Source organism: Canis lupus, chromosome 23 (genome assembly GCF_003254725.2).
Source record: "Canis lupus dingo isolate Sandy chromosome 23, ASM325472v2, whole genome shotgun sequence".
Classification (NCBI taxonomy): Eukaryota; Metazoa; Chordata; class Mammalia; order Carnivora; family Canidae; genus Canis; species Canis lupus.
Window position 1 is genome coordinate 43,733,395 of NC_064265.1, and position 24,901 is coordinate 43,758,295.

The window sequence follows — 24,901 nt, forward strand, 5'->3', positions numbered from 1 at the left end:
AATTCCCTGGTAAATTAATAAAATATCCTGCATGTTTTTCTGGATTTAGAAATGTTTTAACTTTTTTCCTCTTGGTCCCTTTAAGAATCAATTTAAATCCTAGTTTTTCAAATGTGAAATGCCCTTCAACCATAAAAGGACAAAAAGGGAGGGGATAAAATGATACACTCAAGGACACAGTTTTAAAGAATTAGATTGCTACATCACCTCACAGCAGACAGTCTGGAAATGACAATTGCTAGGCTTTTTGATGGTATTAGCAGAGTAGTAAATATAATGTATATGTCATTTTTATTCCAGACAGGAAGACTGGAGGTAGTTACCAGTGAATGACAGTAAATTGTACCAGATGCCAAGTAAATTTTAACAGCCTTTTAGCAGCACTTCTCATATTCACATACTCATTAGTATTTTAATTTTTAGGTATATAACTCAAGGTCTCAATATAACCCCACGTAAAAAGAAAATTTCAAAGATGTCTATAGAACAACATCCTGCTCTTGAGACAAAAATCCATAGTTTGATCAAGAAATTATTCTGTCTCTACCCAAGAGAAATGAAAACATATATCCACACAAAGATTTAAATGTGCATGTTCTTAGTGGCATTACTCATATTAACCAGAAAGTATAAGAAACCCAACTGCCCGTGAACTAGTGAATGTATAAACAAAATGTGGCCCATTGAGACAACGAAGTATCATTGTCTATCGATGATAGATGCTACAATATAAATGAACCTCAAAAACATTATGCTAAATCAAAGAAGCCAGGTGCAAAAGACCCATCTTCTATTATTCCATTTGAAATACCTAGAAAATAAAAATTTGAGAGATAGAATACAGATCAGTGATTACCTGGACCTGAGGGCAGGAGCAGAGATTGTCTTTAAAGGGGCCTGAGAGCTCTATCCGGGGAAATAGAAAGGTTCTACCTAAATTTGAGTTTTAGTGATAGTTACACAACTTTGTAAACTTACTTCCTCATCAATTCTTAGTTTACATGACCTCTCAGTAGTTTGGGCCCTATGCTTGATACTACAGTGCACTAAGATTTGGAGGGACGTTGAGATGGGTGAATATATTTTGTACTTTTACCTCTCCAAAGACCCCATTCACTTCCAACGGCTTACTGCACATTTCCACTTGGATAACACATTGGCAGTTTACATTCATATACTGTATTTCATCAAATCTAAATCACCACCATTTAGAAAATCATTAAGAAAAAAGTCACCAATTCAATTATGACATGGTATTCATTGTAAGAACCACAGTTAATTGAGACATATTAAAATTGGGTGGGCAGGGGGGAGGTTTCCACGAAACACTGTGCCCTGAGTTCAATGAACTAACTATAGTAAGGAGGTAAAAGAGTCCCTCAGCTGGATTTCAGAAAGGAAAGTATTTTAAGCACTGAACAAAGGGATGAATGTTTGAAAACATTTGGTCTGTTTGGACAACTATGGCATCTGGAATGACCAAAGACAACTTGAAATAGATCTATTATCAAAAATATCTGAACACTTAAGCAGGCTTTCGACAATTAACCATAATCTACCTCTGAAATGTATTTCAGCATCTACATTCCAACTCTCACTAAAGCAGAGTCTCATTTCAAATGAAAATGCACCATTCACTACAGTCTTGAAAGTACCCTCTTTTAAAATCACCTAGTGAGCAGTTATACACTTTTAAGAATTCCATAACTCAGGGCAGCCCAGGTTGCTCAGCGGTTTAGCGCTGCCTTCAGCCTGGAGCCTGATCCTGGAGACCTGGGATCGAGTCCCACGCCGGGCTCCCTGCATGGAGCCTGCTTCTCCCCCTGCTTGTCTCTACCCCTCTCTCTCTCTTTCTCATGAATAAATAAATAAAATCTTAAAAAAATAATTCCATAACTCAGAAATTAGCAAATTGTATTAGTTCTTTAAAATTTTAAATAAGGAGTTTTCTTTTTAAAATATGTGTTAAGGATGAAAGGATAAAAGAACGTAGTAAGGACAAATGTCTAGTGCTCTCATAGATTTTAACTAACAAACAGTATTAAACAGGCCAAAGTCCAGAATGTTCCATAGTCTATGGGAAAATGTCAAGGATAACAAAAGTCATTTACTTGGATCATAAAGTGACAATAATTAGCAAGAAATGAGTCCCTCTTCCTCACTTCACTTTTGGGAGATAGTTTATCATAACTAACAGAAAGGAAGGAGACATTAGTACCCAGGTCCTGGTTGTTCCTGTCCCAGCTCATCTTCACCTGGAAAGGGTAGAAAGAATCGAGCCCAGGAAAGATGAGGAATAATAAGAGGCATACAGTCTATTTATTATGGTCACAGCCTCCAGGCTCAGCTGGACTGTGCAGGGAACTCAATTTCCCTGAGGGACTGGAAGGAAGCACTTGCAGATGTTTAGATGGAATGAATGCATGGCATATTGAAGAAATCTAAATAGCTCTATTCAAGAAAAGCCTCTCACTCAATAACTTCTGCCCTCTTTGTAGCCAACTTGTCAATCTGAGCTTCCACTCTTCAAGCCATGCTGCAGGATTTCTTCTACCCTGGGTAAAGTTGTTCCATTTCATCTCACAAAACTGCAGCTGCCTATAAGGCTGCCAAACTCTCTCCCTGTTCTGCACAACTCCAAGAATAATCTATTGGAGCAAGCATAGTTTTCATGTTAGCATGTAAGTACCTCATTGTTGCTGATACTGTCTTGTAATTTAATGCTTTAATAGGTTCTTAGGTATGTTGGTGGAGCCATCAAAAAGTTATGACCAATGTTATAATCTAAACATACTACACATATAATTTTTCCTGATTTGTTTCTCCATCTATGTCTACAATCTTACTAAAGCTCAAGGAAGCCTTAGCTAGATTTGGAAACAAGCTTATCCTATCAGTGGGCCAATGCTTCTCAATAGGAGAAATTTAGCCCTGAGGAGACATTAGGCAACGTCTAAAGACATTTTTGGTTGCCACAACTCAGAAGGAATAAGGGAAATTACTACTGGCACCTAATCAGTACTCTCAGAGGATAGTACTAAGCACCTACAATGCACAGGACAGCCTGAACAACCAAGAATTATCCAGCCCAAAATGTCAACAGTGATAAGACTGAGAAAACCTGCAGTAGTCTAAAAATCTTACTACTTCCATGACTATAAAGTCATTTCTCATTTGACATATATTCTTGGTGTATAGAGTTATACAGTACCTGCCTTCAAAGATTTAATAATAAATGAGCCAGAATACAAACCTGTACTGCATACCTCCCATGCATACATTTATTTTTTTAAGATTTTATTTATTTATTTGAGAGAGAGAGAGAAAGAGATAAAGCACAAGCAGAGGGTGCAGTAAGCAGAGGCAGAGGGAGAAGCAGGCTCCGTGCTCAGCAAGGTTCCTGAGGCAGGGCTCAATCCCAGGACCCTGGGACTATGATCTGAGCTGAAGGCAGATGCTTAACCCAATGAGCCACCCAAGCATGCCATGCAATGCATACATTTAAACCACATTCAGAGCTCATCAGCCAACAGATAAAATAATGCATGTTTAAAACATTGTTGACTTTTTAAATATTATTCCCAAAATACATGTAAGCTATTAATATGAATAAATCACAAAAAATCATTTAAAGAGTGCATGAAAAAGCCGTCACTAATGGTTTCTATGCATAATTTTCATCTATGAATCTGTCTCTAGATTGTCAGCTCCTTTAAGCTTTATTTGCATTAAACATCATATCCCCTCACCCAACCAGGAAGAATATAAGGAGTCCTTCTGTCATATCAGGAGGTCTGAGCCACACACCTAACCCTACATGGCTGGAGTACATATTCTGGATCTGCCTAATGCCCATCATGATGTTCCCACACGGTGGTATTGATTTATGTGAACAGTTTCTTTGTTGGATAACATGCTAAGTAGAAACATGAGCAGATATATGGTTTAAAAAATGTGTATAAGGGAGAGAGTGAAAAAAGGAAGAAAACTGGGAACAAAAAAAGAGAGAGAGAAAGAGTCTGGCTTTTTTTTTTTAATCATCAAGGTTTATGCCAGAGATGTTGAGGATAATTATTTCAACTGTGCCCTTGCTTTGCCTCTGAAGCCCTGCCATTTTCCACAATTTGTGACCTGCTCCTGTATTTCTCTTGATCAACTTGTCTGTCAGTTAAAATTTGCCATCAAACAAAACTTTTACCAAATGCTACCCTTATGCCCATTGGACTTAAACCAGCTACTCTTCCCCACATTTTATACTCTGAATTAAATTGTGTGTGAAAATTACCTTTTATTGACTTTAGTGAGAGCCTTACACAAACAACTGAGGGCAGATTTCAACTGCCCACTGCCAAAATAGCCCTCTGTCCCATCTGTTGGATGCACATATCATTAAGACTTTTATTAGCCTCAGAAATAGAGAATTCATTTTATGGTGTTAGCTAAAAATCTACAAAAGTCCTTGAAAAGCAGCTCTTATTCGTCCTGGTAACCACTGCAGCAGAACAGGTAGGAATAGATATCAAACTAGGTCGGAATAGATATCAAAATCAGACTAGGTAGGAATAGATATCAAAAGTTTAAAATGCTTCTAAATGATAGCACCAAAAGGTAATTTCATGTCTATAAATTCATACTTTATATTAAACTTCCCCCCAAAAAATCTGTATACTCCCTCCAAAAGTGGATACTTTTTAAAGCTTAAGTGTTAAAGGAATATTAAAAAAATTTCCTCAGAAACATTGGAAAACCTTAATGTCTTACAGAAGCCACTATGCAGTAAAGACATGTCATAAGAGTCACCAGCAGAAGAAATCAAGAACTTTCTTGGCAATGAAAAAGTTGTAAAAGGCTTAACCATTAGAGGCCCAGGGAGAAGTAATGACCTTTTACCAGAAGAAGAGAATAAAATCATGGAAACCTAATATGGCTTTTTACAGTTCTGCTTACAATTACGCATTAGACAATTTACCCCTTGTGGATGAGTTCCTAAAGCCTGCTGAGATGTTGCACTCGGAGAAACGAATACATGCTGTTTTTTCTTCTGTTGTGGTTCATTTTTATTAAAACAAAAAACTCACAACAACTAAAAAAAAAATTCACTTTTGCTGAATTTTACTGTTTCCAAGAAGATTGATAGCATGGATGAACATTTGTCCAATATTTGTAGTAAGTCCAACAGTAAAAGACAATGGCTTATACATTCATGCCCAGTCAATGTCCTATGGGCTGGAATTCATAAAACAAAGGCAGCAGATGGCACACCTAAATTTAATTTGCTATTTGATTTATCCTTGTGTTACCATTCTGAAATGCAGACACTGAATGTTTCTAACAGTGTTCGAAAACACAAGACCATACTTTGAGCAAGTTTATCATATAATCTGATGCTGGATCATCAATCCTGAAAATGAAAACTATAGCCCAACCACAAAGGCACTCTCCTCAAATTAAGGAGGACCTGTCAACAGCCAATACTCCACGTATCAGGAATGGCATTTCATATAGTTTGGAATCACTACTCAGGGCAGTAAAGCAATACCAGACACCATCAAAAGGAAGAATGTGCTTTTGATTCTGCTGGTCTAATTTGAAGTTAGCAGGGACATTTCATGTGTTTCAGTCTTACCTTCCAATATTTTCCTGAGAAAACTGGTGTTTTGTTTGATTAATGTGATGACTTTTCTTTGTAGTTTCTTCTCTCGAACACTGTACTACCATCCTTGATTGCCCATTAATATGTATACAGATCAATATTCTAGGCTACCACATTCTAAAATGAAAACTTCTTGAGCCTTATGTTACTGCTTCTGGCAGCTGTCAAAATAATTCCTGCTGACATCATGTTTAACCGACTTGCCTCCAAGTCAGATCAATGTTGGGGAACAGCATGCAGTGCTGCAAAATTAGGTCATTAATTGTGAAGCAACCTCAACCCTCCTTGCATTTGGAGACCAAAACTTCGAAGGTAAAAGAAAACTGAATAATCAAAGATTCTGAATCTTTTTTAAAATTTCAATCAAGGTGTCAATTTAGGTATTTAATTCTCAAAATTATTTGGAAGGATTTTATTATTTTAAAGTATGGTGATAAGATATCTAGTTCTTCAAAGGGACTATAGAACATTCCAACATTAAAATATATCCCTCTTAAAATATATATATATCCCTCTTAAAGGGTGAAAATCCAAGTGCTAATCCAAGTACTGATTATCTTTCTAAGCACTTAAATGCCAACTTTTTCAAATGACTCCAGGAGAATCTACTGTCAACCTACCCTCAAATGTCAACCAGACTGGTCGTCATATGGTTAGCCTATCAAATGACTTCATAGTAATATAATAGAAACACAAGATTCTCAATGAGTTAGAATCTGGGAACAGAAAAAAACAATCTGGTAGTTAGAACCAGACTGCCAAATGACAGCATCAGCTGCATTATCTGTGTCTCTGGAGGCTGCCCTTCCAAACTAATTTTAAGAATAAATTGAAATTGAACTGGAGCCATGCAAAGTAGAACACAGACATTTTTGAAGATTCATATCAGGTAAATATTAAACAGCTTGTCAGAAAATATCGATATTTCTTTTTTGAGATGATTTTATGCTTTTATTTCTCTACCCATACAGCATTTTATATTAACATTTATTTATTAAAATCTTGCCATTTCCTCAAAAAGTTTTGAAGAACTTTAAAGTGTCACAGCATTTTAAGAAAAAGGTAATTCCCCACTACCTTACAAACTAGCATAAAACAAACATTTCTTGTATTTGAATTAAAGGTAGAAATGTACATCTTCTTACAAGTTTGTTTCCATAAAGATGTTAATATAGAAATACAATATTTAATTTATTCATTTAATAATTAAAAGACCTTGGAATTTCTTCCTAAAAATCCATAATCTAATACACAAATATCAAAATATTAAGATGGTCTATAAGAATTAACAAAGATAAATGTAGGTACAAAAACAGGTTGATTTATTTGGAACCATTCCAATTTACCTCCCCACTCTTCTGTCCTGATTAATTGCCCTCAGCAAGGAGCTGGAGCCTAGTTATGCTGTTTCCTTAATTCTTGTTGATGGAGTGTTGACATAAGGATAGAAAGAGAACAAACTACCTTTGAACTAACCCATTCTTCAAGAGTTAATCAATCATAACCTGTCCATTTTAATTATCTCCCAAATTCCAAATAGAAATATGTTTGCAGTTTCCAAATATTTGCTTGATTAAAGATGTTTTCCTTGTTTCAATAAGGAATCTCAAATTGATGAGTCAGGTGGTAAGATTTATGGGATGAAATAGTCCTGTTTATCTTCCAGCTTTCAAAAATACTGGTCTGCAATTCAGTAACAAACACTATTTCCCCCAGAGATATGTAGACAATACCCATTAATGATGATAATCATGTTTAAAAACATATATATAAACATATATCAACATCAGTAGATGCCAGAGAGAAAACCTGCCAAGAAAATGTTTACTAGCTTCCCTCTTCATATCCATAAAATAGCAGTTTATTCGAATATTAAATATAATTACACAAAGCTAACAGGCCATTGGTGCACCTGGATAGCATTTTCCGGTTGTTTTTGCCCTCCTTGGGGCAATACCAAAATATCAGGTCATCAATCAGTTATACCCATCAAGTTACAGGGAAATTCTAGTTGCTTCACAACCAACCAGGCAGTTCAGTTAAGATAAGGATTTAGCAGAATTTTCCCTAACTTGACTGAACTAATCAGTTGTCTTAATTAGATGCAAACAAAAGCAAAAGCTAACTCTTTCTGGAGCTTTCAGGAGCTTCCCCTCTATCACCTAAAATCCCATTGTAACATCAGAATGGAAACACCAAAGTTCTCCTTTCATTGTAAATTGTCTAACAATGATGATAGAATACGATAATGTTGATGATGATTATAGAAGATTTCTGAAAAAAAAAAGTTTTATATAAAATTTCTATTTAATATCAACAGACACAAATACATGTACAAAGTACTTGGACTCCCCCAAGTCTTTAAAATTGCTTTCTCTCACTTAACAGAAATTACACATTCCCTAATTTATCTCTCTCCCATGTATCTTTCAGTCTGTTAACAGCGAAGAAGAGTTCTCACCCACTGGTTCTATACAGCATGCAAGCTGAGAGAATGATTTACTCAGAATCATCAACTGACCCAATTGTTAAACCCATGCTCTAAAACAAAGAAGGAAGATGTTAAGAAAACTATTCCTTTAATATTTGTGCCTAACCACTTGCATGTCTGGCACAGCAGGGTTTGAAGAGCAGAAATCAAGCCCTTTTCATCTCTAAATACTCCATAGCACTTAACCTAGTGACCTTAACGTTGAAATCACAATAAATTCTTTGGCCTTGTACAAAACACACCAAGAATCCATAGAACCAAACTTTTAAGTTAATGTGATTCCATTTGTGAACTCAGTCTAGAGTTTCCCAAAATGTGTTCCCAAAATCACTGGTCCTAACTGATGCGTTTGAAGAAAGATGTTTCACAGCCACATACTTGAATGCAGCAATGGTCCTAAGTCTTCCAATTCTACTTAGACTTAACAAACCTGGCACTCTATTGTGAGATACATTTGGGAAATGCTGTCAGAGTCCCTTTTTGATGATTTACCATACATATTAAAGACTCTAAAAAGCCCTACACTAAAGGAGCTTGCTTGTTTTAGTATAAAGCAAACACATTTGACCTCAGAACCCTTTCCTATTTAACACCATGGAATGTGTTTGGAGAAATGCTTTTCCAGAAACTGTAAGACATCATATAGGATGAATTATAACACTATGGGGCAGTTTACAGACTCTCCAAAATCTCATGCTGTTACATGAAACACAAAGAGACACAAAGGTGCCTCTGGGCTTATTAATCACCAAGCTGTGGATTAAAAAGAATTTAAATATATAAACATGAGATTGGAAGCAGAAATTTCAGTATCTATGAAAAAATTATTACAATTAACAAAAACAAATTTTAATTATTAACTGAAAACCCTAATTGCCCTCCACTTGCATTCACAAAGCATCAACTAAAATAAACTGTCTAGTGTGCTTAAAGTTCCAAGTACAAGACCACACATCACCCACAAATGATTATGTCCCCTTTTAGTGTATATCTGTCATTCCTTTTAACCATCCAGATCTCAGCCCCTTCTCTAAGTGTGGAGAATGCTCTAGGTAAAGAGCTATACAAGGCTCCCACTATGAAAGTTAAAGTTTGAAATCTTACTTTCCCAGCCTCTCTTGAAGCTAGGGCACTAACATAAGATCTTGACTTTGACTTAGGAGCTGGTGACAAATACAAGTGAGGACTGCTCAAGATTCATCCTGGGAAGCGTGGCAAAAGCAGAAGTAATAGCTGTATGCGATTTTTTGCATGGGGTGTATGTTAAGGTTCTAAGGGTAGTCAAATGACTTAGGTCTGGCCAATCAGCCCATCCCATCATCCTGACTACAGAATTGCCTCAAGGATACAGAAGTGAATGTGCCAAGTCAGTCCACTAAGATTTAATCTGAAGATCTGGGTTAGAATTTTTGATAAGAAACTATCTTTCCAATAGAACTGTCAATTAAGTAGTATATAAAACTGAACCTATTAATGACCATCTTGTTATCACATGGTGGAATTCACCAAAAAGAGAGATCTGGGTATAATATATATCATCAACTGAACTTGTGAAGCCTGCAGTACTGCTGAGCACTTCAGTTGTATGAATAATGAGTTTTTTCTTTCATTTAGACCAGGACTGTTATGCGTGGTAGAAATGCCTTAGACTCTCTCTTTGCAGGCCATGGTAGAATTTGTGCAGTAGCTAACAGATCCTGTTGTAACTGTAGTATTGCCTCAGGGGAAGTGAAATAGTCAATACTGAAACTGAAGAAGAAAGCTACCTGGCTTTCTAAAGCAAACACTGATGGTTTATGGAACCTGTTCAGCTGGTTGGGTCTGATACCCTGGAGAGGAATAGCTGAGGCCAATGTTACAGAATGGTTTCATCATGCTGCTTAGAGTCCTGTTGATACTAACCTTAATTAAACGTCACATTAGATAAAATGAATTTGGTCCTAGCCACTGTCAGTCAGACTAATCAGACCGACCAACACAGTAGTATGCTCATGAGAAAATTCACCAGAAGTCAAGAGTGTAAAAGGGTAGGTATTGTTGAGAGAATTCTCCATGGATCCCTCTGTTTCTGCACATCCTGTGACAGCTTTTATTCTGGACTATCTTTTCAAAAATGTTTATATAGCAAACAGCTTGGAAGATAGAAATGACATCTCCCTTTGGGGCAAAGGGAAGTTCTGTTAGCCCTCTAGGGCAATAAAGCTAATATCTCCTCTAAGGGGTAAAGGTTGAGCAGATTTGCTAGCAGCCCCCTCATGAGATTGAGAGTTTCCTAAACTCAATATCCCTCAACTGTGACACAAACCTCTGTACCCAGTATCCAGCTGAGATACGGTCACATCATCCTCCATGGGACTGGGAAATTAGAGGAGTGACACAAACAAAGTCTTCACTATTGGGACACTTGGGTGGCTCAGTGGTTGAGCATCTGCCTTCCTCTCAGGGTGTGATCCTGGGGTCCCAAGATCAAGTCTCACATCAGGCTCCCCACGAGGAGCCTGCTTCTCCCTCTGCCTATGTCTCTGCTTCTCTCTGTGTCTCTAATGAATAAATACATAAAATCTTTTTAAAAGAAAAAAGAAGTCTACACTACCTCCTATGTCATGCATAATAAAGCCTTTTGATTCTGGCCCAGAAGTTTCATGTCTTCTGCCAGTATCTATGAATAACTTTGTGGCAGAATAACTTTATATCTTGTAGGTAGGATAAAATTTCAGACTCTTCCGTTTTTTGACAGAGACCAAAATTAATGTACAGAGACAGCATGTGTATGAGTTGAAAGACTAAATATTGTAATTATACCAGTTCTTCACAAATTGATCTATAGATTCAGTGCAATCCTGATCAAAATTCCAGCAAGATATTTCATAGAAATTGATAGGTTGATACTAAAATATAAATGTAAATGTAAAGTATTTGGAATCAAACTGGGAAAAGAACAAAGTTGGGGGATTTACATACTATTTGGCCTTAAGACTTACTATAAAGGATAATAATCAAGACATCATAATAGTTGTATAAAACTAGACAAATACATCAACGGAACATAATATAAAGTCCAAAGTTACACCACACATATATGGCCAAATGAATTTTGGCACAGAAACCAAAGTAATTAAATGGGTAAAGAAGACTTCTCTAGATATAGTACTGGATCTACCAGATATCCATTGTTGAAGATTTTGTTGATCCCTGCCTTACACCATATGTAAGACCTAAATGACAAAGCTCTTATAAGAAAATGTAGGTAAATATGTTTGAGACCTTGGGATAAGGAAAGATTTCTTGGAAAGAATATAAAAGGCATGAACATAGACAAACTGAAGCTTCATCAAAATTTAAAACTTCTGCTCATCAATTGAATTGAGAATTGAGAAAATGAAAGCCACATACTGAGAAGAAATGTTTGTGATATATATTTCTAATAAAGCACTTGTATCCAGAGTATATAAAGAACTGCTACAATGCAATAATATAAAGCCAAATAACCAATTTCTTTAAAAAGGCAGGTGACTTCAATAGATGCTTCACAAAAAAGGATTTACAAATGGTCTATAAATATATAAAAGATATTAATATCAGGGAATACAAAATAAAATCACAATTATAAACCACTGCACATCCACTAGAATTGTCAAAATTAAAGACTAATTAATACCAAAATGTTGGGAGAAAACGGAGAGCCACTGTGTACTGGTAAGAGCTTAATATGGGACAACTACTGTACAAAATATTTGGCAGAATCTTGTAATGTTAAACCCTCACCTACAATAATATTTAGCAATTCCACTCAGATCTTTACCTCCTGCAAAGTGAAAACATATGTCAAAAAAAGTTCTGTACAAAAATGTTTACTGAAGCTTTATTCATAAGAACACAAAATTGGATACAACACAAATAGCCATCCACAGGAATATGGATAAACAGATTGTGGTATATTCATAAAATGAAATGTTACTTATTATTAATGAAGAATATTATAATAATGCAAATAAAAATATTAATATATCTCAAAAATAGTATCTTGAATGAAAGAAGCCAGACAGGAGTATTTATGATATGACCTTATTTACACAAGTTTTGGTATAAGCAAGATTAATGTATGAAGCTAGAGATCCAAATGGTGATTGCCTGAGGGGAATCCAGGAAGAGACTGGAAAGGTGCTCAAAAGAACTTCTTAGAGTGATAGAAATGTTCTATACCTTGACTGGGATCTTTGTTACATGAGTGTATGCATTTGTCGAAACTCATCAATTGTTACACTTAAATCTATATAATTTATAGTATGTAATTCTCAATTCAAAATGAAAAAAAAATACTACTAAAAAAAGACTACAAAATGTATTTTATTTAAAACTCATTTATCACCAAACTATTCAAGGTCTGACACCCACATTAGATAGGCTGAAGTTGAGATTATTTGCTCTGTATTCACAGGTGTTGAGAGAGATATCCTCCCAGACTTTACAGAGCTACCAAGGCAACAATGCCAGGAAAACCATTAATCAAGATTTGATAGTGCCTATCTGCAATCAGAAGAAGAAAACAAAGAACACTTTGGATTATAAAAGCAGGTAAAAAACATCCAAAGGACCTAGTCAGTCAGTCACAATGTTGGCGTTCTTGATTCTTGTGACTTTGGCCCTAGCATCTGCTCACTATTCTGGTGAGCACTTTGAAGGGTAAGTAAGAAACTCTTTAAATGAGCAAGTCCTCTTCCTTGCTGTCCCCCAAATTTGAATGCATTACCCAACTATAAATTGTCTCTTCTTCTACTATCTCACCATTCAGTGAGAAGGTGTTCCGCGTCAATGTTGAAGATGAAAATCATATCAACTTACTCCATACATTGGCCAGCACCACCCAGGTAAATAACAATCCTGTAATATAGGTTTGCTTCACACTTACTTTAAAATCTTAGCGTGCACTGTGACTCCATCAAAGGAAGAATGACTAAAATACTAACCATAGCAAGAAATAACTTGAGAAACATTCAATGCCACAATACCTTCTTTTTCTGCCTAAATTAGATTGCCATAGCCCTATAGGATTATAAATCCATGGCAACTTTTTAAGGAGCTGACAGGACATGACAACTAGATGAGTTGGAACTGTCGCAAAGGTCACACAACATCTAATGTACAGTCATTTCCCTTCTAAGGCAAAAGTGAAAAATGATCAACTTGGATATTACTGAAAAACTGGGCTTCTGTCCAACTTGAAATTCATTTCCACATCCCATGTATCATCTGTTCCCTTTGATTTTCTTTCATTCCAAATCAAACAGCTTGAATTTTCATGACCTTGATTCGGCCCTCTTAATGATATGACATGAAGGGTGGGGGCAAAAGAGGTAAAAAGCCATGAGTGATTTCCATATTTTTCTTTTACTTTCAAGAAACCAAAATCTCTATGCTACTTAAAAAAAACCCCACTGTATATGGCATGAGAAATGATATTTTTAATTATATATCTAGTTAGCTGGAAGCTATTGCTGACCACAAATAGTTCACTTGGGCCAAACATGTATCTTCATAAAATATAAACCAAAATAATTTGCTAGTCCCTAAATATCCAGCTATTTATATCTATCTATCTACCTTTCTATCTTTTTATAGAATTTTTTTCTTTTTGCTTTTAAGATATGGGAGAAAATGGGGCACCTGTATGGCTCAGTGGTTGAACATCTACCTTTGGTTCAGGTCATGATCCCAGCATCCTGGGATCAACTCCCGCATCAGGCTCCCCACGGGAGCCTGCTTCTCCCTCTGCCTATGTCTCTGCCTCTCTCTGTGTCTCTCATGAATAAATTAATAAAATCTTTATTTAAAAAAAGATATGGGAGAAAAAGAAGGTACAGTATCATAATCTGAAACATCCGAAAGTTTAGAAATGAAAGAAAATAAAGTCATTTATTCTAGCTTTCCACTCAAATCTGGAATTTTCTCCATAGAAATACCATCTCTGGTGGCTAGCCCTAATATAACCTGTTTGAGTATCTCCAGGGATGGCAGGAATACTGCTTTTCAGGGTAGAACATCTGCCTTATTAGTCATTCTAATTGTTACATGAAGCTGAAAGCTACCTTCTCTAACTTTGGTCCATTGGACCTAGCTAAGCCAAGTATGTTCTCACCTCTAAGATTTATTTTTTCCAGGCCTTCTATAATCTCTCTTAACACTGGTATATATACACCTGATCATTCTGGTCACCTCTGGATATAGTTCAATCTTTCTGTCTATATCTCTTTTTTAAAATGTGGCTTTCTGAATTGACAAAAGACTTCTAGGTATGCCCTGATTAATACATATTACAGGACCATTCCCTATCTTCATCTATAAAGCACACATTTATTAGAGGGGCTTGAGATTCTTTTCAACATCTTGAAAATTATAGAATAATTTTAGTTTATAACAAACCTATTGTCCCATCGAAACCATTAGGTCATTCTTCTTTCACACGAATCACCCTCAAACAAGGTATTATTTTTTCTTGCCTAATTTATTTTAACCTAAATGCAGGATTTTAGATTTATCCTGTTAAAATTTATCTTTATAGCCTGTTTTCAGCATGTTGGGATCATTTCAAAAACAAATTCAGTCATCCAAGGAAATAATTCTTCCCCCTAACTTTGCATCACCAGCAAGTTTGACAAGCATGTCTTCCCAACTTTTATCTTTGTCTCTGAGAAAGAAAAATATTAAGTCAATCAGGGGTTAGCACAGAAGTAGAAGCCTCCTTTATGGTTCATTCATTCAGTACATATTTATCATGAGTTTCCAATGTGTTAAGTATTGAAACTCATGCATTAACCAACTATCCACAAATAAGTTTGCTCAACTACCCACATTATTGTTAGCTGTAGCTAAAACTGTGCTTTCCAGCTCATAAAGAAGATTATAAATGCAGAGACTTGGTCAAATGTTTTGCTAAGATCCAGATTCAGCATTCTATCAGGCTAGTGGTCTCTTTCAATAATAAGATGAAGTTAATTAGGCCTGACTTACTCTTGCTTTAAACCATGCTGGCTCCCAGGGATCACAGCTTCCTTTTCTCAGTATTCACAATCCATCTGCTTCCAGTTTACTCTGCAGCTTTGCCAGAATCCATGCCAGGCCCCAGGAGCTCCTGCTTCTGGAATTCACCTGTCTTCCTATTTATGAAATCCAAGATTCACCCCCTCTACTCCTTAGTGATTTCTTCAAGCTCTGATTCCTCCAAGAGTGCTGAGAAAAGTTCTGCAATCAGATGTGCAGTTATTTTTTTAGTTACCTAAAGTTCAGCGTTTTACAATAGGCTAGAGCAGAGAATCTGGACTCAGATTCCTGGGTTCAATTCCTGGTTCTACTACTTGCAAGCTGGACCTTGAACACCCCTCTGAGTCTCAACTTTATCATTTGTCAAGTGAGAGGAAGAATAATATTTACCTTATAGTATTGTGAGATTTAAAAGACCTAATATAAGTAAAGCACTTAGAAAGAGCTTAAAAATAGTGAGACCTAGGTAAGTATTTATTATTACCATCTTTAGAACTGGAATTTTGAATGCAATTTCCATGGCCAGTATAATCTCCTCTCTCTTCATTTATCTTAGGCCTCAATGTTCTCTTTCCAAAGATGGTATTCCTGCTAAAAATCATAACATGTGACAAATTCTTTACTTATGGTAATTTCATCTCTCCTGAGTAGAAGAAACAAGAAATAGTATATCCCTTTGGAAAAGACAAAAGCCAAACAATTGTTAAATAGGGTGACTTTCTCTCTTCCAGCTGCAAACATCATGCTTTAGCTCCAACAATGGGACTGCATGTTTCTTCTTCATTCATTTTATTTCCAACATGAATGAAAAGAATATTTTTATTCTCCTTAGCAATCTTGCAAATGCAGCATATTCTGGACTGTAGCCTTCCTGATAAGATCATTACAAGGGCATCTAGTCTTTGTATTCATCCTTGGCCATGTGTCCTTCCTCCCAGCTTTTGAACATATCCTTTTACAAGCTGAATGTAATGGAGAGCTGTGACCACATGGGACTCTAGCAGCCTCCTCTTTTCATCTGTAATTATATAGTAAGAGTTTTATGTCATCTCCTTGCAGTCAGAATTGCACTTGTTCCTTTATTAGATACATTAACCATAAAACCTATTCTCTTTTCTCTGTACTTTCTTGAACTCTATTTTTCTATGGTAAATTGCATGTTAATCTATGCCCAGAGTAACATGGCTATAGTCTTCCAGTGTTCCCATCGCTCCCATTGAACTTTACTCCTGAGTTCCTCTCTGCTGTCTGGAACTAAGCCTCAATTAGAACTCACTTTTTCCAAGAGGAAAAGAAAATTCCATAAGATAAATGAAGAGTCTATCAGATGTTCAACTTATAGTCAAGTGCAAGAAATGTGAAGAAACAAATTTGTAAAGAACCAAAGATCCCCAATACAAATATTTACTCTCTTCTAAGCCCAAAAGAATTTATAGTATATATACTACTTTGTCTTGCTTTTGTGCTGGTTTTTAATATATTTTAAGAAAGATTCTTCAGTTATTAGCCAGATGGCTGATTAAGTTGACATTCCCACAGTGCTATCACATAAGATATTCCTTTATCTTCCAAAAAATGTTATGATTTTTTAAACTCAGATTCCTGGATTTATAATTTTATAACCTCAGTTTTATAATTTATTAACATATAATTCAATTCCCCATATCTCATATATGTTTTGCTCTATTTCCACATTTCAGATATAGATCTCAATCAGAGGTCTTGGTAATTACTGAAATATATATTTATCTCCTTATGATAATACTTTGAGTTTATTATTTGTCTCCATAATTGATGCATTGGTAAACATCTATGAGCCTTTAGAGTTGCTCCTGATTTTTGGCTCCATTTATCCTAAGAAGCACTGGGAATTAACTCCAGTATAGTTAGTTAGTAAATGGAGATCATAGTGATCACACCTGGAGAACTTCATAGTGTTGGGTGTTGGTATATTTCCTGACCAATTTTCTCCGTGTCAAACTGAAACCTGAAGGTACCTCAGATTAGGTCTGCAAGTTTTCTGTCAAACATTTTCATGAGATTTCTCTACCCTATTTAAAGAATCACTGCATAATCTTAAAAGTCTCTCTCTCAGTCTCTCTCTCTCTCTTTCTCTCTCTTTCTCTCTCACTCTCCCTCTACAGATATATATATATATATATATATATATATATATATATATATATATATATATACACATACATATATATGTTTTGTGTGTAGATATGTATGTAGAAATGCAGATAAATATATAGAAAGAGATTGACCTCCCAATATTTAGGAGAGTCGAGACCAATAAGCAAGAAGTAAGAGATTAGGAAAGGCAAGTTTCAACTTAATATTGCAAAGAAAACCCATTTAAAGCAATTAAGCTATTCTGAAGTGTACGAGATGTACTCAAGATTGTATTACAACCATCACCAATATCCTGTGCAGGTATATGCTGCTCTCAGTGAAAAGCTAGCATCTTAATATAGATTCTTCAAAGCAGAATCTTAGACAAAGATTTGATGGCAAAGATTTTATTTGGGAAGTACATGGAACACTGGTAGAAAAGTGAGGAGTAATGTAGAGAAGAGAAGGCAACCCAACAACGCTGACACTATTAAGACACCTACCACGGAGTACAACTAGAGCTTAATCCTACAGAGAAACTCTAGGAAAGGGTGTAAATCATACATCTTAGAATTATTACACCTGAGAAATGAAAGAATTGGAGTATTTAGACATCCACTTCCCGGGCTCTCTGGTTGAGCACTTCCCTAGAAAGAGTTATTTGCCACCTCCTGCCTGCTGCAAGCTGTTAAGCTTGGCTTTTTCCAGTTCTAAGGGAAAGAGTTTTAAAACACAGAGATGCAGATATTAGCAGTGGGGAGTCCCCTGAGTACACGGAAAGGTCCCAGCATTATGTATGGGTGGAGCACTGTCAAGTTGCCTACAAATGTTTGGAGGACATTACGCACTTTACCAATTCTAAACCTCTGTGTCTATAATAAAGATACACATCCTTGTTCCATCCTACCTTGGAATGACAAGCATTTATTAGAAGCACAGAGTTAACTTTTAAAAACATGCTTTCTCCTATTACATGCTTGTCTTTATTGCTCTCCTCTTTACAATGTTGGCTAACTAGAATTTATCACCAGCCCCTTGCTTTCTCTGTTATTATCATGGCATGTCTTTATACTTTCCCCACTATTTTTTAACTTTTCATCCTTATCCTCTCATCTTTGACTCACTAAATCACATTGTGTAGCCAATCCATATCAAATCATCAATACTGTCTCCTTTCAACACATTAGTGACAACCACACTCACATTTTTCTTCTGGAATCCCTTCTGATATTGTCCTAATGTCTCTGCTTCCTACTGCCCTGATATTCCCTATGGCCCCGACTCATGATACAGCACCCACTAGACATCTACAGTGGTCTAAAGATTACCAGAACAGGATATAGGTTATTGGATTCTTCACAGGCAAGTGCATCTGAAATTGAGTCATCTTAATATCGTATCTGATTAGTTTCTACTAAATGACCTCTAAGTCTTTCCCAACTCCCTTCTAAGTCTCCAAGCAATGGTCTTAAATATCACCTGTCACATCTCCAACCTGAGACTAGCTTATAAACACCTAAACAGGGATCGGGTGAGACACAGGGGCAGAGAAAGACCCACCATTAAGCTCACCCCAAGCTTGCAGGACTTTCTCCTGCTCAAGGAAGAAACAAGAAAACAGAAACCTGAGAGAGGCAACACATCCTTGGTTAATTTTTTTCCATGGAAAAAGGATATTTGAAACCCCACACCAACAAAGAAAAACACTAGAATTATCAAATATGTTATTTGGTTATTTTTGTGCATAATTTTCTCTAAAATCTCCTCCAAAAGGACAGAAGCTATATTTGATTTGCTCACTAGTGTATTCCTAGTCTCAGGCACAGAGCCTAGCATATTGTAGGTCCTTAACAACAGCTGATGAATAATTGAACAAATAAAAATGTCTGGATCTTTGAGAGCATTTTGTTTCTGGTCATGATGCCAAGATGACCACTGGGGAGAATACATTTTCCTTTCCAAAATATCTCCTCCACAGGTCAGAGATGCAGATCCTGGTTCTGCACATTACTATGACACTCACAGTGCTGAGTTCCAAGTACGAATTAATTAAATAAATCAAATAAAGTAAAAAAAAGGAAAAATCAGTTCCTTTCTATTAAATTTTGTGGCTCCAGTTAATTCATCATCATTCATTCAGCACATTTATCCATTACCACAAACACTGCTATCACAATAAGTAACTGCTCCAGAAAATCAATAAATAGAAAAGAATCATTTATAGAATACTGAAATTAACTAGCATTATGGGAAATAATTATATGTTTTTCATGCTTGATGATAATCAATTAAGGCCATGTATGTATGTATAAACATTTTTATTGATATCTAACTGCTTGGTCCCAATTCTTGTTCACTCAAAGGAGACATTTTTAAGAGATTTCATGGATAATTTGAGTTTGAAAAGAACTCAATGGAGTAGAGTAATAGTGCGCTTGCTGATGATAATTCACCCATTGAATTAGAGGTGTCAAATACAATGTATCTTACTCCTTATTCAGATTGACTTCTGGAAACCAGATTCTGTCACACAAATCAAACCTCACAGTACAGCTGACTTCCGGGTTAAAGCAGAAGACATTTTGACGGTGGAGGATTTTCTGAAGCAGAATGAACTACACTATGAGTAAGTTTATGTTTTATAGCTATTAAAATTCTCTCCCATGTATGCTCTCATCTGAGCCTCTGAATAATCCTGGGAAAGTGAAAGGAAGACCAAGACCATGGCTCCCCTGGAGCCCACAAATAGATTGTGGCAAAACTGGCCCGGGATTCCAATTTTAAGACTTTAAGCCTGATAGATCTCGTATTTAGTTCTTGCTCTAATAAAAAAAAATGGATTTGACTCTTGAACCCCAATTCAGCATGATACCTGACCTACTACTGGTTTACAAATGATATATAGACCATAGGGCAACCCAGTGAACACTCTATTATCAGCTAGACACAGTTTCAGTCCCAAATCATATCAAGTCTTCTTTCCAAGTGAGCAGCCAAACCTATTATGAGCTCTAAGGACTCCCCATGCTCCTAATTTTGTGTGTGTGGATTCAATAAATATTTATTTCAACTTGACCAATTATTCATATTTTTTTATCATTTGATTTTTTTCATCATGGTAAGTGTACTCTTTAATCCCATCCCCTATTTCCTCCATTCCCCCACCTACCTTCCCTCTGGTAACCATCAGTTTGTTCTTTATAGTTAAGAGTCTGTTTTTTGGTTTGTTTCTCTCTCTCTCTCTTGTTTTTCCTTTGTTAGTTTGTTTTGTTTCTTAAATTCCACACATGGTATTTGTCTTTCTCTGACTGGCTTATTTCACTTAGCATTATACACTAGCTCTAACCATGTTGTTGCAAGTGGCAAGATTTCATTCTTTTTTATAGCTGAGTAATATTCATATATATATATATATTTGTATTTATGTGTGTATGTTATATATAGATATATAGATATATATGCCACATCTTCTTCATCCATCATCTATCAATGGACACTTGGGATGCTTCCATAATTTGGCTATTTTAAGTAATATCACAATAAATGTAGAGTTCTTGCATCCCTTTGAACTAGTATTTTTGTATTTTGGGGGTAAATACCTAGTAGTGTGATTTTTAGATCATAGAATAGTTCTATTTTTAATTTTTTGAGGAAACTCTATACTGTTTTTCCACAATGGTTGCACTAATTTGTATTTCCATCAACAGTGCAAGTAGGTTCCTTCTTCTTCATATTCTCGCCAACAATTGTGGTTTCTTACGTTTTTTATTTTAGCCATTTTGATAAATGTGACATGGTCTCTCACTGTAGTTTTTATTGCATTTCTCTGATGATGAATGCGGTTGAGCATCTTTTCATGTGGCTGTTGTCTATCTAGATATCTTCTTTGGGGAAATGTCTGTCCATGTCTTCTCCCCAACTTTTAATTGGATTATTTGCTTTTTCAGTATTCAGTTGTATCAGTTCTTTATATAAATTGGATACTAACCTTTTATCGGATATGTCATTTGCAAATATCCCATTCTCCAGGTTACCTTTTAGTTTTGTTAATTATTTCCTTCGGTGTGCAGAAACTTTTTATTTTGATACATCCCCTATAGTTTATTTTTGTTTTTATTTCCCTTGACTCAGGAGACATAGTTAGAGAAATGTTGCTAGACCCAATGTCAGAGAGATTAATGGCTATGCCCTCTTCAAGGATTTTTATGGTTTTGGGTCTCATACTAGATTTTTAATCCATTTTGAGTTGATTTTTGTGTATGGTGAAAGAAAGTGGTCCAATTTCATTCTTTTGCATGTAGCTGTCCAGTTTTCTCAATACCATTTGTTGAAGAGACTGTCTTTTTCCCACTGTATATCCATACCTCTTTTGTCAAAGATTAATTGACCATATATAATTGTGGGTTTATTTCTAGGTTTTCTGTTATAATCTATGTGTCTATTTTTATGCAATTACCATACTGTTTTAATTACTACTGCTTTGTAATATAACTTGAAAACTGGAATTGTGATACCTCCAGCTTTGTTTTTCTTCCTCACACTCCTTTGAGATTAAGGACAATAATAGGGTCAGACTCGATGGTTCTTCTGTCCTTCAACCCCCTACAGCTCTCCCACTATCTCTAATGGTAGAAGTTATGGAAAGAAGGACTGAAATAAAGGAAAGTGATTCCCTAAAGGCCTAGACTAAAGTTGGCTAAGCTGACCAGCCCATGTCTCCTCTCCCCAAATACCACACTGGTCCATCTAAGCCTTTTCAGATAAGAATGCCTTCCTAAGTACAAGCAGTTGTCCATTGTTGATTCAACAAATAGGTAGGAAGTGCCTACATATACCAAGTACCAAAAAGGACAGATATGGCCCCACTTCCTTCAGAAGAAAACAAACTTTATACAAAAAGTAGCAAAATAATGTAATACATGTCAAGAAGAGTAAAGAGCTGGAGATAAGGGGAAATGACCAACTCTAAAGAATCAGGGAAGGCCACCAGAGGAAATGAGGCTTCAGCTGAGAACCTAAAGATAAGCCAGTTAGCCAAAGAAAAGAAAAAATCATACTCTAGGCAGCAAACAGACTATGGTAAGCTTAAAACTGGGAGAGACCATGCTAACCTGGAAGCATTTGCACTAGAGGGAAGAAAGATGAGATCTCTCATCTAAAACAGAGTTCTTCCTCCAGGAAGTAGATCAGTAAGAAGCAAAGAGGCAATGTCAAGCTCCAGTTCTGAACATTCAAATGTTTACCCAACACCTCAAGACAAGCTCAAGTCTTCATTTTATTTTGAGTAAACGTAACTTAAAATTTTTTAACAGAAATTTTGTCTTGTTTTTCACATCTTAAAAATATAGAATAGTATTTATGCTAGTGAATACATCAGAATCATTATCTATAATGTCTGTGCAACATCACACAACAAGTAAATGCCCTGGAGAAAAATAGACCGGATTCAAATCCTAGCTCTGCAACTTCCTGGATGTGTGACCTTAGATAATTGCTTAATTTTTCTGAACTTCAGTTTCCTTAAAGATATAATGCTTCTCTCAAAGGACCGTGAAGATGAACTAAAACAATATATAAGTAAATTGCAACTGATATTACCATTACTGAATGCTGCTATGGTTTCCTACTGTACAGAGAGAGATAATACATTTTTTAAAGGTCAAAGGAAATTGCCTTGTTTAACCCCATTATCATGCTTCATATAGCTTAGCTATCTGCTTCTGCCTGAGGGAAGTGTCAAAATATGACCTTAAGAATTGACTGTCTTTTTAAAACAAAGATATAATACAGTTAAGTTTCAAAATTTGATTAAGATTCATGTCTGTGACTTTTTGCTCTTCTTACAACACTAGGAAGAACGTCTAAAATCCTAGCCTGTAGGAGCCTTCAGTAATAGTTTTTAAATGACAGTTTCCTTATAATTCTTTGAGGAAAAACAAAAGGGATATCAGAGACCACAAGCTAACCCTAGCTACCTGAATGATGTCCTAATTCTACCTATATCACAAAGTAGAAAAATGGCTTCTAATCATATATCAATCTCCCTTTATCAGGTGGAAAATTCACATCCTCTTTTAGTAGATAAACTTTTTGGGAATTGGGTGTGAATGTTGTCTCACCTAGAACATAGGCTATTACCCAAGAGCTAAGCTTTTGTTAATTTTTGCTTCTCTGTTCACTGCTTAGCACTCTTGTAGCACACAATTTTCTAAATATTAAATAATAGTAAGTCCCTAGAAACCCCAGAGAAACACACCAGCAATATCCTTGCTGGGGCTGCAAGTAGTCCCTGTGTATTCCATTATTACCTCATATGGTAACTAATTTGTATTTAGACAGTTTCCTGCTGGCAAGATTTTGTAGTTGTGTTTATTTCCAACAGGAACCATCTACTGCACTAGTTCCACCAAAATAGCTTTGCAAATTTTTCCATGGTTCCATCCCTCTTCACCAAGACTTGTATCACTTTGGCAGCTTTAACCAGTTTGAGTTACCATGGGAAAAAAATTTCAAAATGTGTTGCACCAAGAAAAATAACTGCCTTCTTATGCTTATGTCTCACCCTTAAGCACAGAAAGACTAGGAACAGGATGGTGCAAATCTCCAATTTACTGTTCTGAAGCCACACTGACAGACCTTTTGGTGGACAGGCTTTCACAGAATGCCTTCCTACAAACTGCAGGAAGGTTGTCTTTGCCCTATCCAATCTAGGGAGAGACTGTTAGTAACTTTCTATAACATTATTTTCCTGTGTATTTCACACTAAGGAACATGTCCTTGAACAGCAATGGGTACATAACAGTGTTCTTCAATAGCGATGGAAATGTAGTAGAGGAACTAACCAAATACTCCTTTTTCAAGAATCTATAAGGGGAGAAAAGTGAATCATTTCTCTCCTTCTCAGATATTCTGTTCCTTGTTTTGCTGGGAGTTCCTGTTATCTAATTTGCCTGCATGTTTATAAAAAAGAGGTTGAATAGCACTATAAAAAGAACATATAAAAGTATAAAATAGTATACATGCCTCTGTATTTTGGAGCTGTAATACAGTCCTATTACATTAAGAGGCATTGCTTTAATCTCCTAGAATAGAAGCTCATTATTTAGTAATAATATTTGTAATATAGCTAAAGTAGTGCTTTGTCCTAAATCTAATAAAATCAAATAATCACAAGGCTAGAAAGGATCATTTGAGGTCAATCCCCTGGCTTCAGGCGAAAGTTAGCACCACATTTTAGCCTCAATCTGATGTTATTTTGCAACTTTCTAGAGAGTACTTTTACTCCTGGGTGTCAGCTTAAATTAACAGGTTGTTTTGTTTTGTTTTGTTTTGTTTTGTTTTGTTTTGTTTTGTTTTATGCTTCTTCGCCCTGATTATTTATGTAAAGGTCTAATAGTTAAACAGTAATAACTCTAACAGAATGTCTCATCTAACTACCAAACAAAAGATTAATCCCTATATAGTCACTGATTCTCCTAAAGAATGTGAATTTAAATATTAGGTGCAGAGAAAGGATAGCAATATGCTGTGGAAGGTCAATTGCCCCCTCTACTCAGCTGGTTCCTGATAGATCAGAGCTGGCCATGGTTATGGTCTTGGATACA

General features: G+C 35.9%; 1 protein-coding gene across 1 annotated transcript in view; it reads left to right on the top strand.

Annotated features, from left to right (window-relative positions):
- The first annotated feature begins 12,667 nt into the window (after positions 1 to 12,667).
- Positions 12,668 to 24,901, top strand: part of CPB1 (carboxypeptidase B1) — a 34,234-nt gene continuing 22,000 nt past the window's right edge. Inside the window, exons 1-3 of the mRNA XM_025449005.3 lie at positions 12,668 to 12,827; positions 12,937 to 13,012; positions 19,799 to 19,923. Of these exons, the coding sequence (XP_025304790.1) occupies positions 12,757 to 12,827; positions 12,937 to 13,012; positions 19,799 to 19,923 (272 nt within the window). The 5' untranslated portion in view covers positions 12,668 to 12,756. The remainder of the gene's footprint in view (positions 12,828 to 12,936; positions 13,013 to 19,798; positions 19,924 to 24,901) is intronic.